The sequence below is a fragment of the Bathycoccus prasinos genome, assembly GCF_002220235.1.
Source record: "Bathycoccus prasinos genomic : Chromosome_2".
NCBI lineage: Eukaryota > Viridiplantae > Chlorophyta > Mamiellophyceae > Mamiellales > Bathycoccaceae > Bathycoccus > Bathycoccus prasinos.
The window spans coordinates 698,648-714,407 of record NC_024007.1 but is presented as its reverse complement, the minus strand read 5'-3'; the positions used below and the strand labels follow the sequence as shown (position 1 = coordinate 714,407).

Below are 15,760 nucleotides of genomic sequence, written 5' to 3'. Positions count from 1 at the left end.
GCTGCTCTCTCTTTTTCCTCTCTTTTCTCAAACCACAAAACTTCATCACTTTTTCCATCGGAAGGAGCACACATCACATCGCGCGCACTTTTGCACGCGAACACACAAACAGAACAAAAAATGGACGCTTTACTCGCTCGCGCGCACGTGCTCGCGGAGAAGTGTAAAGATTCCAGCGTCGTTTGGTCCGACGTATGCGACGGTTTGCACGGAGAAGGTGCGCGATTGATTATATCTTTTTTTCTCTTCGTTCTCTCGCCGCCGTCGGTTAAAATCACAGCGAGGGCGAGAACTCGCGCGCGTTTGCCGCTTAGAACTCACCTTCTCCCTTTCTTTTTACGCGTGTACACGTAAAAACTCCAAATCTTTCGCGACAGATATCTCCTCGAAAGAATCCGCAGCGCTTCTCGTCAAATCTATCTTTCAAACGTTAAAGTTCAAGACGACAAAAACCAGTCGAAAATTGGTTGCTAAAACGATATCTAAAGCGCTGCGAGTGGGCGAGTCCGCGGGCGGCGAGAGTAGCGGAAGCGGCGGCGAGTTTGAGAAAGTATTCATAGTTTTATTGAAGAAATTTTCGGAAAAAGTAGCCACGCGTGCGGACGAAGAGGAGTGCGAAACGTTTAGTCGATGGTGTTGCGCGTGTTTGGAGCACGTGTGTCGTCGGTTGGACGCGGCGGGAAATGATGCAAGCCAGGAATTTGAAAGCGTCGTATTGGCGTTAGGGAACGTAGTGAAGGCATGTCTGGTGTCAAACAAGTACCATCACGTGCCTGGAATTGTGTCTTTGACTCTAAGAAAAGGCGAAGTTGGGTTGAGAGTGAATGAGTTGAAGGATATGCCGCCGGATTTGCGAGGGGTGTTGTACGAGGCTTTGAAGAGGAGGAAAGGCGTAGACGCGAGCGAAATTCGAAGAGGGCATTTGGAGAAGTTATGTGATTTTGCTGTCGCCAGTGGAAGTGGTGCAGACGTTGTGCTCGCGGCGCGCGCGAGTAAGCCGCTTTTGAAGGATTGTACGGCGGAAGATTTCGAGACTGTCGTGCGAGCGAAACTGGTCAAGGCCTTAAGAAGAAACCCAATTGAATCTACGTTGGAAGTCGTATCGAGAATGATTCGTCACGTGCCGAGAGAGAGCATTACGAAAGAATCCGCGCAAGCGTTTGCGGAAGTAGTCCTGCCTCTGGTGAAGCATGCGGACGAATCGAGACGCATCGCGGCCAAGGCTGTCGTAAAATCCTTTGCAAAGCTGTTGTCCGCGGCGATGGCGAAAGAAATTTTTCTCGAACCGCTTGTAGAAGAAGTTACGGCGAATGCACCGAGCGCATGGGCAGCTAGAGTTGGGATCTGTGACACTATTTCCGTCGTCGCGCAATCGCTAGTTGTCGCAGCTGTAGAGAATGAAGAAGATGGCAAAATTGCCGTTGAAACGATTGAAGGTTTAGCGGCGCGATTGAAGAGCGAGAAGCAAGTCGAAGCAAAATTTTCGTTGCTCGACGCGCTTTCGCACTGCCTTCAAAAGTGCTCTTCGTTCAGTGAAAACGCGAGAGATGCGATTTTTACGTCGTGTTCGGATGCTAAAGATCGACCGGCGACGCTTCGAGCTCTTTCTTCCGCGATTGCCGCGAGGCCCGATTTCAAGAAAGCGCTCGGGGCAAAAAGCGTGAAGGCGTTGATTGAAATCGTTAAACTCGGCGCGCAGAAAACAATATCGCGACCAGATGGTGTGGTTGCGTTATATATAGTCTCCGCGGCGGCATCAGAAGATGAAAGTGCTTATAATGCTTCCTCAGATGTATGGAAACCGGAGTGCCTGGAGGCGTATGCAGCGGCTGCGGCAATTTCGAAACTTCCAGACGATTGCGCGGCATATTACGCAAAATCGTTAGAGTTAATATTCAATATGGACAAAATCCTCGACAAGAAGAAAGTACTTCTCAACGCCACGACCTTGCTGGCATTGCATCCAGACTCTGCAACGCGAAAATCAGCTCGAGATGCAATTGAAATGATGCGATGTAAGAATAAGGCGTCTTCTCGAGATGTCATGGAATCACTTTTAGGGTGGGTAAAAACAGCGGAAGAAGAACACGTGTTTCCAATCTTAGGTGAAGAACTAAACGCAGAAGCTACCAAGAGCGGATTGACGAGTTTTGTCGCGCCTTTTCCCAGTCGATACTGCGGCGCCGCCATCGAGTCTTCCATATTTAACAGAGTATACTTCGACGACGGTACAATTAAACAATACGCATCCATCGACGACGATACTTTTTGTGCGTTTGCGGGGATTTTAATAACGCTCTCGCACCACGAGCTGGTACAATCGAGAACGGGAAGCGATTGTTGGACGCTCATCTTTTCGCGATTCTGTCGAGAAAGGAGCCCGAATAATATTGATTTGAATCGCATCGCTAGTGAGTGTGCAAAACACATCGTTGAGGAACTTCAAAACGGGAAGAATGTTCAAAGTAATCGAAAAGCCGTTCGAGCAGTATCAGCGATATCTTCCAACGTTGCATTGGATGTCATTCTGGAAGGCTATTTGCTCGACCCCATTTCTGCGTTTTCGGACGCCTGTCGACGCAACGAAACTGAAATCACAGAGAACGACGTGAAAGTTTTCAAAACGCCAATTGGAAGACTCTCAACCGATCCGAAAGATTCTCCGAATAGTACATCGGCGCCAAGTAGCAGCGCGCCGGCCTCGTCGGCGGGAACTTCTCTTCGCACAAAAAAAGCGTTGCGGCCTTCGCAAGCTGGCGCTGCGACTGCAGGGAAGAGCAAACCAGGAGGTGGCCAAAACAATGACCCGCGAGAGATTCAGAGACGTGCGCAGATGAAAGAAGAAACCGAAACGAGAGGAAGACTGGCGAAAATCGCGAAAATTATTGAAGACGGCTTAGAAATTATATCAAATGTCTTTGAAGGAGTTCTTGCGTACGACAAGAATCATCGGTCGTTGCTCTTTCAAGGCTACAAAGGGCAGCTCCCGGTCCATCCTAAGAACAAACTTGGTGATGTTGCTGCAAATGTCGCGTACGATGTTGTTTTCCCACTCTGTAACTCGAAGATTTTGCACGATAGCGTGTGCGTGAGTTGCTTTGAGAGTTTCTTTGAAATCGTCGCGAGCACGAAAGGAATCGTCGCGCTTGCGGGTAAAGATCGTTTCTCTTCGCATCTTCGTGCTAAATTTGCCAGGGCGGTGGTATTATGCGCAGAAGCTCGAGATGGGTTTGAAAAACGACCGATGCTCGATCCGTTATCGAAAGAACCGATTGATGAAGATGCGGATCACGTGGAATTTGAAGTCGCCGTCATCGCCGAAGCGCTGGAAGCTTTGAGGGAAAACTTTACCAAATTAGGGGATGGGATTTCTGAGAGTAGAAATTTACTCTCGCTACTATTTCCGATTCTGTCGAGAGCGATTGAAAGAATCGATTGTTCATCGCAACATAAAATGTTGTGCTTAGAGTTGCTTGGTGATTACGCCAGGAAAAGTTGTAAACCGATGCGATCGGTAGCTGCCGCCGTTCGGTGTTTGACGAGAGCCATCAACTATTCGGTGAGTCCCAAGTTTACTTTGCTTGCCCAGGATACGTTGCTGTCAGTTGCAAAAACATCTACCAACGCAAACGATGTGCAGGCGTTAGTATATGGGTGCGAGAATGAATCATCAGAAGCTCGTAAAACGTGTTTAGAAGCGCTTTCATCTTTGTCGAACATTCATGCGATTACGGTAGAAGATATTGAAACGACGGATGAAATACTACGTGACATCGCCGTTCGACTGTTCATTGCTAAACATGATTCAAACGAAGCGTTTGCTGAAATGGCATCGACGGCTTATGCAAATGCGGGCGTATCTTTTGCCGATGAAGGCGATACCCAATCGCCGACTGTTTTACTCCCGTTTCTCTCGCACGAGTGTTTCGCAGTTCGAGAAGCGACGGTGAAAGCATTTGCGACAGCTGTCGAACAACTCCCAACGGGCGTTGCTTCTGTTTTAGCAAAATTGTTTGCGCTCTTCTCGAGTTGTACCGATGCATCTGGCCGCGCTGGTGTTGTTACCGCTCTGGGCGCCTCTTCCAATGCGTTGCAAAAACACGACGTACCTTTGGTTGCCACGTTGCTGTTGAAGGCGCTCTCGGACGAATCCCTCGAAGTTCGCGAGGCGTCCATCGATGCCGGTAAAGTGGTCATCGCCGCTCACGGTGAAGCTAACACCGAAACGTTACTTAAAGTATTTGAAGGTTATTTTGATAAACCGGCCGATAGAACGGTATCCGAAGAGATTCAGGATTACGCTAAATCCGGCGCGGTTGTCTTCCTGGCATCGTTGGCAGTGCATTTGGATTCGAGTGATCCAAAGGTCAAGCAAATTTTAGAACGTTTGTTGGAGGTTTTGGAAACGCCGTCTGAATCAGTTCAAAGAAAAGTCGCTGACGCGTTCCCACCGTTAATGAAACAACTCGCGACTGAAGAAGAGAAACGCGCGTTGATTGAAGGATTACTCGGGAAGTTGTCGCAAGGCGAATCGTACGCCGTGAGGAGAGGCGCAGCCTTTGGCGTCGCCGGTGCAGTGAAAGGTATCGGTATGGGATCATTAAAAGGTATGGGTATCATGGATAGTATTAAATCATTAATCGAGGATAAGAAATCGGCACAATCAAGAGAAGGAGCTTTGATGTGTTTCGAATTACTCGTTGAACGTCTCGGTCGACTCTTTGAACCATACGTCGTGACCATTTTACCAATGTTACTCGTCTCTTTTGGCGATCAAACAGAATCCGTGCGTCTCGCGTGCGAAGGCGCGTCCCAGAAAATTATGAAGAATTTATCCGCACAAGGCGTAAAGCTTGTCTTACCGGCGTTATTGGAAGGTTTACGCGATGATCAATGGCGCACGAAGAGCGGGTCTGCGAAACTTCTCGGCGCGATGTCGAGCTGCGCGCCGAAACAATTGGGTAGCTGTTTACCGCAAATTGTGCCAAGACTTTCCCAAGCTCTGGTGGACACGCACCCGAAAGTTGTCGATGCGGCTTCACTTGCGTTAAAGTCGATCGGGGACGTGATTAAAAATCCGGAAATTCAAGCGTTGTCAAAATACCTGTTAGGGGCAATCGCGCACCCGACGACGCACACAGAGAAATGTTTAGATATTCTCTTGGAAACAACGTTCGTTAACGTTGTTGACGCGCCGAGTCTAGCATTAATCATCCCAATAATTTCGAGAGGTTTAAAAGAACGCAAGGCGGATATGAAGAAAAAGGCAGCTAAGATTGCAGGAAACACATGCGCTTTGGTCGCGGATCCGAAAGATATGGTTCCGTACATCCCGGAGTTAGTCTCGGAATTGAAGAAGTCTCTCATCGATCCAAACCCGGAAGTCCGTTCGGTATCTACTCGTGCTTTAGCCTCGCTTTTGGATGGTGCAGGTGAAGAACATTTTGAAGATTTAATCCCGTGGTTGACAGAGAAAATGCAAGGCGAAGGGTCCGGCGTCGAAAGAGCCGGTGCGGCGCAAGGTTTAGCCGAATGTCTCAACGCGCTCGGAGGTGACAGATTTGTTGCAATTCTTCCAGAAGTTTATCGCGGATGCAGTAGTCCTCTATCAAGAGTTCGCGAAGGTCATTTGCAGCTCCTGAAGTTTCTTCCCTTATCTGTTGGGCAAAAGTTCGAGCCGTACTTATCGGAGTCCTTGACCACTGTCCTTACCGGTCTCGCGGACGAGGAAGAGTCCGTCCGTGACGCCGCGTTGGGTGCCGGGAGAGTCTTTGTTTCCGCATATTCGCACTCTGAATCTGCGTTAGATTTAATTTTACCAGCAATCGAAACCGGCACGAACGCTACCGAATGGCGAATTCGACATTGCGCGTTGGAGCTCCTTGGTTCTATGCTCTTTAGAATAGTCGGCAGTTCCGGGAAAGCGCGCGTTCAGCGGGCGACGGCGGAAGAAGAAGAGGCGGCCGCGGACGAAGAAGGGATTTCAACCGAAGCACAAGGCGAGCAGTTGACGCGAATGTTAGGTCGAGAACGTCATTTGGACGTTTTGGCCGTCATTTATTTACTTCGGTGTGACGGGCAATCGCAAATTCGAAACGACGCCGTGCACGTATGGAAAACAGTTGTTGCGAATACGCCGAGAACTTTGAGAGCGACGTTACCGAGAATTGCCAAGCGCATTCTGCAAGCGTATTCTCAAGGTACGATATCGTCATTGTCCTCGTCAAAAACATCAACAGAAGGTTCAGACGACGATGAAGACGAAGAGGATGACGGCGAAGAGAGAAAAATGACCGGGGCGAGAGCCGTGGCGGATTTGACGAGAAAACTTGGTGAAAAGTTCATCGAAGGCATCTTACCAATTTTGCGCACTGTATTTGAGGCGACCGAGGGAGAAGCAGAACAAATCGTACGAAATGATAAAATCACCAAAGCTGGCGCGGCGCTGAGTCTCGCGGAGATTTTTGATTGCGCGGAAGAGTCCACGCACGAGGGTGGTATCGTCAACCCGAAGCAAGCGACGTTGTTCACATCTTTCGTCGAAATCTGTCTCTCCAACCCCAACGCGGATACTCAAGACGCCGGCGGCGTGGCCTTCAAAGCCATGTACCGATGGACTGGCGGTAAAGAAGCAGCGGCGAAAATCGTCCCAGACTTGTTGCGCGATATGGAAAGAGACTCAGCTTCGGAGGAAGAGAAGGCGAACGCGCTAAACGGTTTGCGCGTGGCGCTGAAAGCGCAACCGAACATTTTAGCCGTGGCGCTTCCAAAATTGGCGGCGCCGCCGATTACTCCCGATAAAGCAAAAACTTTAGGTGCTTTAGCATCTGTAGCTGGTCCGGCGTTGCCACCGCATTTGGATTCGATTATTCCAAGACTTTTTGACGCGATTGAAGAAGAAACAAATCTGCAAGAAGAAATGTCGTGGACCAAGCGCGAATCCTTCGATGACGTTTCTAAATTTCCAGCGTTCAACGCGTTGCGTTCTATCATTGCCGCCGCTCCTGAAGATTGTGGGGCAGAACTCCTTTCCGAATTATCTGACGCGCTCACAGAGCTCGCGAAAACGTCTGCGCTGAAAAAAGTTGACGAAGAAAAGGAAAAGGCAAAAGCGAGACGACGAGCGGTGTCTTCCATCGCCCTCGCAGATTTTGCGACAACGTTTTCCGGCTACGACAATTTTGTCGACGCGCAGGTGTTGGTAAAAACGCTATCCGCGCAATTCTCGGACAAGTATAAATGTGCGCGAGACTCCGCATGGGGTGCTTTAAATGTCGTCGTGTCTACGATACAAAAAGACGAGTTGATGGAATTCGTGGATTGTTGCCACGCGTCTATACGACAATGCAAAGAGCAAGCGAAACGTTTACACAAGCAACAAGTAGTGTGGCCAGGCGGCGAGAGTGCGATTGCAGATTCCTCTCCAGCATCCACGTCGTCAAAATACACTATTATTCCCGCGTTGGCCTTACCGAGAGCGTTAGAGGCGCTTTCAAAAATATACCTCGCGGGTGTCTTACACGGCGAAGAGCCTGAGCATAGACAACGCGCTGCAGAAGCGCTCCAACTCGCCGTCTCTTGTTCCACAAAAGATGGGCTGAAATCGCACATTGTTGGCGTAGCTGGACCGCTCATTCGCGTCGTTTCGGACAAATTTCCGTCGAGCGTACGCGCGGCGTTGCTCGATTGTCTCGCCACATTGGTCGAGAAAGGTGGCATCGGCTTGAAACCCTTTGTGCCTCAACTGCAAACAACCTTTTTGAAATCGTTGAACGATGCGAACAGATCGACGAGAATGTCTGGTGCGAAAGGTTTAGGATTACTGATGGCAATTCAAGTCAGAGTTGACACAGTAGCTGCCGATTTAGCGAAGAAACTCGCCAACAACGAAGTCAATGACGAGTGTATCGAAGCGCACTTCGAAGCCGCGCGAGGCGTAGCCAGGCACGGCGGATCAAAAATCACGCCCGAATCTGCCGAAATTGCGTTGAATGCGTCCACCGTAGCCGCGATGACTTCGGAAGATGAAGAGATTCGATTTGCGGCAGCGCGGTGTGCAGCAGCTTTTGCTTCTCTGTACTATGACGAGAGCGGTGAGAACAAAGAATCGAAACGAGAAGAGTGGTTGAAGACGGACGTCGAGCAATTCGCTTCAGAGAACATCACCATCGCGTCTCGCGAAGGCAAATCGAAGATTTTGTCCGAGTTTGCCCGACTCGCGCCAGAGTCTATTTTATCAAGCCCGAAAGACAAAGCGACGACGTTGAACAGTTTAGCAAAATGTGCTTCGGACGATTTGAAATCGGTCAAATCAAATTGCGCGAAAGGATTAGGGTATTTAGGGGAAGCTTGCGTACGCGTCGAAAGCGCGTCGTCGGAGACCGTTTCAAAAATTTTACAAGTATTAACGAAACTTTTAAGAGACGCGAGCGGGGATGTGCGCGAGAACTCGTCGAAAGCGATTCGGTCGATGATCAAATGCGCGTCTTTAAAGGACGAAATCGACGATGTAACCATTCACTTCCCAATCTTCCTCGCCGATCTCGCCGAAGTCGCAGTGGCAGATAAACACGATTTGGCAAAGAAGAGTGCCGAACGCGCAGTCTTCCGCGCCTTGCGTTTGGATTTAGGCGCCGAAGTTGCCCTTCCATACTTGAAACAAGGCGGTACTGGATCAGCCGCTCGAGGAAAGCTGTCTGATTTGAACCTGCGAAAACTTGCGAGTTTACCGGATGAATCCGAAGACGAGTTTGACCCGATCGCTGAAGAGGAAGATTTACTTTAGAATTAAACCGCGGGGTAGGTGAATTTCTTAATGTCCATGGCTGCTGCTACTACACGGTATTACTACTATTACTAGTCTTTACTAATATCATTACGTTTACATCATTTCCACGTCGTATTCTCGGTCGCTGTCGTATTCATCAATCAACTCCAACGAGAGTAAACAATCTTTCAATCCATCTTTTGCTCGTTTATTGTTAGGATTCATCGACAAGACTTCGGTGAACCACTTCTTCGCGCGCAAAAAATTCTTCAAACCTTCTCTCTGTTCCGAAGGCCGATTACTGCTGCTGTAACTATCGCCTAACTTCACGTAAGCTTCCGCGCCTCTCACCTTTGCTTTTAAATTCTCCCCGTTATCAATCTCTAACGCTTTTTCGCAATCCTCAATCACTTTCGCAATTAACGTTTGCCGTCGACTACTCTCGGCGGAAGAACCTTCCAGCGCGTTTATGACTTTCAACGCGCAACTCGCCCTGTTCGTTCTATATGGCGTTCTATCCGGCATTAACTTCACTATACCGTCGAAGATTATCATCGCATCTTCGTAACGTCCTTTCTCGTACTCGCTCAACGCGATATCGTTTAACCTTTCGGCTTCAATTTTAGCATCGTTGGACAACGGCGTGAATCTCTCGAGCAAGTCTAAATTCTTCTTCTCGCATTCCTCGTACTTACGCTTGTGATGCAGTTGCTGCTGACCAACATCTCCCAGCAACATACTGCTCTTTTGATTCTCGTACCCAACCCCTCCGACGACTTCCCACGGCCTTTTCTCCCTATCCTCTCCAACTCTCATCGAATCAAAGCCGTCGCTCAAACACTTTGTATCGCTGTATTCGTTCATCGCCGTCTCGCGAAACATACCGCCGGCTGGATCCGGTTTCTCCCCAGATTCCCACCGAACGTTATAATCGATCCCAAAATTCCTATGCGGCCTGTATTCCCCTCTCGCTCGCATCAATCGCTCGATTTCCTCCGGATCCGCGCCTTTCAACGCCAACTGCAACACGTCCGATAAACTTTGCATCGGTGGAATCGAAAACGTCTTCAACCATTTTTCTTGGTTGAAATTCACCGTCGTCAGCGTGTGATACGCAGCCGTGATGGCGGTAAACGCCCTCGACGCGCGTTCGGCGTTTTCCTCCTTGTTCTTATCCGGGTGATATTTCAAGCACAGTTTCCGGTATTGGAGTTTGATTTGCTTCGAGAGATCCGCGTCATCGTCGTCTTTCCTAAAAGCGTTATTCTCAGTAGGGGTAGGGGAAAAAATCTCCAAAATCTCCAACGCTTCATTTTTGCTCAACACGGAGACAGAGGAGGGGAGGTGAGGCCATTTCTTTTCATCGCTTTTATTCTTATCATTACTCTTCTCGGCATAAACATCATCCTTGCCGGGTGGTAGGTTGCCCTCCTCCTCTGCTTCTCCTTCTTCTTCTGCGTTCATGTTATCAACGTCCATCATCGTAAAAAATAAGGGATTCCAAAAAAGAGAAGAAAAAGGAAGAAAAAGAAGGTTTGCGGAAAAAAAAATTGGCGTTAAAAAAAACGATCTCATCATGTCCTCCGAATACTCGACGGAAGAGGATTACGAGAGACCCAAACGCATGCGAACGGCGCTCGAGAATACACCATCAACTTTGCCGTTATGGCGTTTGTTCAGAGAGGCGTTGCTGAATGGCGGCGCGTGTCGCGATATCGTGGAGAAGCATGTGATGTGTAAACTCAACGGGACGGATCTCAAATTCTTTTACGAGGTGAATACGGAGACGAGAAAGTTGGTGAAGAGATCGTCTCGCGCGGGTGATTTGAAAAAGAGGTTTAGAGTGAGCGAGATGTCGTCGATATCGACGTTGGAAGTTGCGTGGGAGAATAAATATTTGTGGCCGAGTTGGTGGTACGAAAGAGATTTCTGCACGAAAGTTGCTCACACGAATAAACTCGAGTTGCTCAAGTGGGCGCGAGAGGAGAAAAAGTGTAAGTGGGATTGGACGACGATTAATGCGGCCGCAGAAAAAGGTAATCTGGAAATGGTCAAGTATTGCGTGGCAAATAAGTGTCCTATCGATTGGAGGGCGTGTGCAAATGCTGCCAAAAACGGTCAACTCGAGTGCCTCAAATACTTACGCGAAGAAGTCAAAGCGCCTTGGGATTGGAGAACTGCCTCACGGGCGGCTGAAAATGGTCATCTCCACATACTCGAATATCTTGTTGAGCGTAAGTATGATAAATATGACGAAGATGCGTGTGAGTTTGCGGCCATGAACGGCCACTTAGACTGTTTGAAGTACTTACACGAAACCGCCAAAGCGCCTTGGGACGAGGACGCCGTATGGGAAGCGCACGACAACAACCAAACGGAATGTTTACAATACCTCCTCGACAACAACTGTCCTCTCCCAGAAGGCTGGTCTTACGAAGGAGGAGTACTGCACGCTCCAGAGTCCTCGTCATCGTCATCTTCATCATCATAAACATATACACATACTTAGAGCGAAACAGTCATCAAACAGAAGAGACAAACAGTTGAATTGTGTCATTTTTTTTTTAAAAAATATCTTTCTTCAGCTCAAAATATCTTCACAACAACACACACATACACACACAAACACACACACATGTTTACCACATCCACCGCGAGAACGACGACGACTTTGACGATGACTTTTCCTCCTCCTCGGTTTCGTTCTTTATATTCTTCTCGCTTTGGAGGAAAGAAGAAGACGACGACGAGGACGAGGGCGAACTCGATGATGATGGATGACGAGAAACGAACGATACCTCAATTGGAAACCGAGGACGCATTTATAAAAACGATCAACTCGGAAGGCGTGCACGTGGTGGAGTTCGTCGCCGGGTGGTGTCGGAAATGTAAAACGTTGAACGGGAAAATGGAATATTTCGCGGTCGAACACCCGGAGGTTACGTTTGATAAAATCGATGTGAACATGGTGCCTCAAGATTTCATCAAATCGCAAAACGTGACGAAGATGCCGACGGTGAAGATTTTCGTGAGCGGGAAGAGCGTGTACGAGAAAGTAGGGTTTGAAACCGTGCGAGAGATTCTGGACGAGTTGAGTTTTCGTTTGAAACAGTTGGAGGAGGAAAACGCGTCGAAGCCGGCGGCGTCAAAGTAGATACTAGTAGTAGATACTTTTTTGCGACGCGTTGTTATTGTATAATATTTATGTTTTGATTGTGTTTTATTCAGAATCCGCACGAACACTTTGGAATGTGCTGAAAGTATCTTTGCAAAATAACCGTGGCGACGTTTCGCACCGACCACCATAAAAAGGACGATTCGAAATGGTTCTCGTCGTCGTCTTCGTCGCCGTCGTCGTTCAACACGCGCACTTTTATTGTCACCATCGGTTGGCGAAAGTGCGTCTGCCGAGCTTCACTTTCGTTTGCACTCGCCAACAGTAACTTCGGTTCCCATTTTTTGTCTTCCGACGAAGAAGTGAAATTTTGAAACTCGCTCGCGGTCATCGCGTTGTACTTTTGCGCGAAGGACGCGTTGAGCGAGTTTAAATCTACACCGTGCGTACGCTCGAGCGTTTCGACGGTCCAGCCGTTGTTTCTCGCGCCAACTAAACGAAATTGAACGATGCCTTCTTCTTTCATGGTTTCAACGAGCGGGTCGTTCTCGTCGTCGTCGATTTCAAAGCGGTCGTCCGATTTCATCACGTCTACGATACTTTGCACTTTGTCGCGGCGCCGTCGTTTTTTGTCGCTATTCTCTACTTTACTATTATCAACGAGAGCTCGCATCGCGGACATCTCGTCTTCCACGTTTAATTGATTCCCGATGACGACTAATCTACTACCCGGTAACGCGAATTTAGCTTCTACTCCGCTCACTAGAGTCACCTCAACGCGTCCTCTGCCGGAGACCGAAACGTCCCACAGACCGTTTACGGATGCGAAACGGACCATACCTTTTGCTCTCGCAACGTTTGATTTCCGTATCCATCGTTGGAACTGGACGAAATCAATCATCTCTAAAGTTTCAAAATCGACCGCATCTTTGGTATCCTCGTTTCCGCTTGAAGCAAACGACGTCTTGAACGTCCTCGAGTGTCTTCCAAGTTGTAAAGGGCCACCACCACTAGATTTCTTATCGGACATATTTACGCGCAGCTTACCCAACGAACTTAACGACTCCCCGTAATCGTTCACCACCAAACGTTTCCTCGCGCTGCTCAAATCCGTGCCTTGCTTCCCTTCCGGTTCAAAAATATCGTACCGCGCGTCGATGACGCTTTCAATGTTAATCTTCCCTCGCTCGATTGGAACTATTTTCACCGCCAAGTCAACATCGTCGTCGTCGCCATTTATGTTCGTCTTCCCGAACGCCTCTCGAACGTTCATCGTCGCCGACTCGATTCTCCTTTCGTCTCCGTCCAGCAAATCCACCTTGTTCAAAAACACCGCGTCGCTCGCTCGAATCTGCGCAAACCACGCCTCGCGTTCATACTCCGGTCCTCCTCTCTCCGCCACCTCCGCATCTACCACGCAACACACGCAATCCAATCGTATCCTCGCAAACTTCCCGAACGCTTTATCTAAACTCATCACCAAATCCGTCGGATTGACAATCCCGCTCGTCTCTACGAACAAATATTCCGCCGCTTCCACTTGATCTCTCCTCAACAAATTTGAAACGTCTTTTTCAAACTGTTCGTTCAAAGAACAACACACGCACCCATTCGTCAGCTCCATCACTTCCTCGCGACTATTATCGTCCTTCAACGTTCGCTTCACCAACTCCGCGTCCACGTTCACGCCGGCGTAGTCATTCACCGCCACCACAACCTTCAAATCGCTCTGCGTTTGCGTCAAAACGTGTTTCAACACAGTCGTTTTCCCGGACCCGAGGTGTCCCAACACCAGAACAGTTGGTAAACGCGACGTCGTTTTCGGTTTTGCAATCGTCCGGAGCTCGTAATTCCGGAACATGTTCACTTGGTCGACGTCTTTATCCGACGACGATTTTGCTCTCATCGAGACGTAACTGTATTTGTTTTTCTTCTTCCTCGCATCAAAAAAAGAGACCGAAAAGCCAAAGTCGCTTTTTCTGTTTCCTCGGATATCCCCGCTGTTGGTGTTGTTTCTCAGCGCAGCAACTTGCAGCAGCATGTCGTCGTCGATGTCATTTCGCGTTTGTTGAGAGTGAGAGATTTGTGAGTTTCTTTTTGTACAAAAATGGAATTGCGAGTGGTTTTTTATGGGAGCTATTAATATCATATTGCTTACTATCATAATACTCCTTGAAAAATACGCTCACGCGACAAATCGAGAACACAGCGTTATCGGAAAAACAATTTTCGGATCGAACGCGTAATTCACTTTGAATATAACCACCAGCTTCCACTCAATTCTGGCGTAATTCGTGGGAGGACTGGTCGCTTGATTCGCGAAACTCAATCCCCCTTGCTCCGTCACGGACAACTGAAAATTAAAATTTTCAAAGCTCATCATTTCAGGTTTAAGAAAAGATTGCGGAAAATACCCGCTGGACACGACGTAGTCGCTAAAACAGTGCCCGGCGATGGAAATAGAGCGGCGAAATTCGTATCGCGCGTTTTGGATTTCTTTTTTACTGCTGTTTTTCAATTGCATTTGCAACGCGGAGCGTAAAGCTTGGTTTCTCCACACGTCATCGGCGACAGAAAAGTGATCGCGTTCGAGCCACACGCGGCCTTCAAGATCTCCGTTTTTGGAACCGCCGCAGCACATGAAAGAAGGAACAGAGACGGAAATTTTGCGGTCGGTTGGTGTTCCCAAGTGCTTGTTGGCAGAAATAGATAAATATTTCCCGACGTGATGACAATCGCATTTAAAATCAACGTCTCTTCCGAACGCATTCTTAAATGCATTACCATAATCTACATCGAGATACACGCCGAATTGCCACTTTACGTAGCACGTTGTCCTACCTCCGCCGAAATAAAAGCTCGGTGCATCGATTATCTCATCAAATTTAAACCGTAATACTATTCTCTCTCCTTCGCGAAATGTTCGATTTTGGTCCTCCAAAGATAACAAATTGAACTCTTTCGAATAGCTCGTTTTCCTTCTCGTGTGTGTTTTCCTATGTTTTCCCGACCCACTCTCCCAGTGCCCATACTCGTTACATTTCAAAAAAACTTTCACGCCTCCTTTAGTCTTGAACTCGTTCTTCACGTCCAAAATAACATCCCCTGTGAAATCCTCGTCGTACGCGATCGTATTGAAATCCTCTCTAAACGTCGGCACGTCCCTCTCCACACGTAACTCGACCAATGGCACGTTCTTCTTTTTATCAAAGTGTTCGTACCGGACGCCGACCCTCTTCGTTTCCGTCAATCGCGCGGCGGTTTTCGTTTCGTACGCGTTCATCGGTTTCATCCAGGTTGGATCGTCCGTTTCTTTCGCGCTCTGTTTCAAATCCTCCTCCTCGTTGTTATATCCGTTTCCGTTAACACCGCTCTTCCTCTCCTCCACGGCCAATGGCAGCGTCGTCGCGTCGTCCTCGTCGTCCTCGTCCTTTTCCTCCATCTCGATCTTCCTGCTCCACGCCGCTAAAGTTCGATTATTCTTCTCTTCTCTGCCCTCTCCTCCTTTTCCGGGTATATTCCCACCACCTTGACCTCCGCTCCTTTTCCTCTCCTCCTCGATCGCCTCTTCGAAATCTGTAAACTCCCACTTTTTCACCAACCGTTTCAAATCCTCTCTGTTTTTCTCCCAGTCGGTGATGTACGTCGCCGTTTCCGTGCAACATCGCAAGCGGAAGTTGACGAATAAGATGTTCTTCAAACACATCCCGAGTTGTTCGCACGAGATTTTTTTCTCCTTGGATGCGACTTCTGTTATGAAAAGAGTCGTCTTCTCGTGAGAAGAGAGCGAGGAAGAGCAGAGCTCGCGAGAAAGTGCGCTGAATGCGGCCGCGTCCATGGTGAAAATGCACTCCTCTTCTTCTTCCGCGAGTTGTTTC

General features: G+C 48.5%; 6 protein-coding genes across 6 annotated transcripts; 3 read left to right on the top strand and 3 right to left on the bottom strand.

The window, feature by feature from the left end:
• Nucleotides 1-120: 120 nt before the first annotated feature.
• Nucleotides 121-8,785, top strand: Bathy02g03810 (predicted protein; the record flags this gene model as incomplete). Its single annotated transcript, XM_007514720.1, has 2 exons — nt 121-217; nt 378-8,785. 2 exons carry the CDS (start codon nt 121-123, stop codon nt 8,783-8,785), a joined length of 8,505 nt encoding a protein of 2,834 aa, XP_007514782.1.
• A 96-nt stretch (nt 8,786-8,881) lies between these two features.
• Bathy02g03800 (predicted protein) lies at nt 8,882-10,246 on the bottom strand (the record flags this gene model as incomplete). Its single annotated transcript, XM_007514814.1, has 1 exon — nt 8,882-10,246. The coding sequence occupies one exon, from the start codon at nt 10,244-10,246 to the stop codon at nt 8,882-8,884; it is 1,365 nt and encodes a 454-aa protein (XP_007514876.1).
• A 97-nt stretch (nt 10,247-10,343) lies between these two features.
• On the top strand, nt 10,344-11,258 carry Bathy02g03790 (the record flags this gene model as incomplete). The annotated part of the gene is made up of 1 exon (XM_007514460.1): nt 10,344-11,258. The coding sequence occupies one exon, from the start codon at nt 10,344-10,346 to the stop codon at nt 11,256-11,258; it is 915 nt and encodes a 304-aa protein (XP_007514522.1).
• A 282-nt stretch (nt 11,259-11,540) lies between these two features.
• Nucleotides 11,541-11,921, top strand: Bathy02g03780 (predicted protein; the record flags this gene model as incomplete). The annotated part of the gene is made up of 1 exon (XM_007514906.1): nt 11,541-11,921. The coding sequence occupies one exon, from the start codon at nt 11,541-11,543 to the stop codon at nt 11,919-11,921; it is 381 nt and encodes a 126-aa protein (XP_007514968.1).
• A 70-nt stretch (nt 11,922-11,991) lies between these two features.
• On the bottom strand, nt 11,992-13,923 carry Bathy02g03770 (cobalamin synthesis protein P47K; the record flags this gene model as incomplete). The annotated part of the gene is made up of 1 exon (XM_007514700.1): nt 11,992-13,923. One exon carries the CDS (start codon nt 13,921-13,923, stop codon nt 11,992-11,994), a length of 1,932 nt encoding a protein of 643 aa, XP_007514762.1.
• A 144-nt stretch (nt 13,924-14,067) lies between these two features.
• Bathy02g03760 (unknown protein) lies at nt 14,068-15,720 on the bottom strand (the record flags this gene model as incomplete). Its single annotated transcript, XM_007514411.1, has 1 exon — nt 14,068-15,720. One exon carries the CDS (start codon nt 15,718-15,720, stop codon nt 14,068-14,070), a length of 1,653 nt encoding a protein of 550 aa, XP_007514473.1.
• Nucleotides 15,721-15,760: the final 40 nt, after the last annotated feature.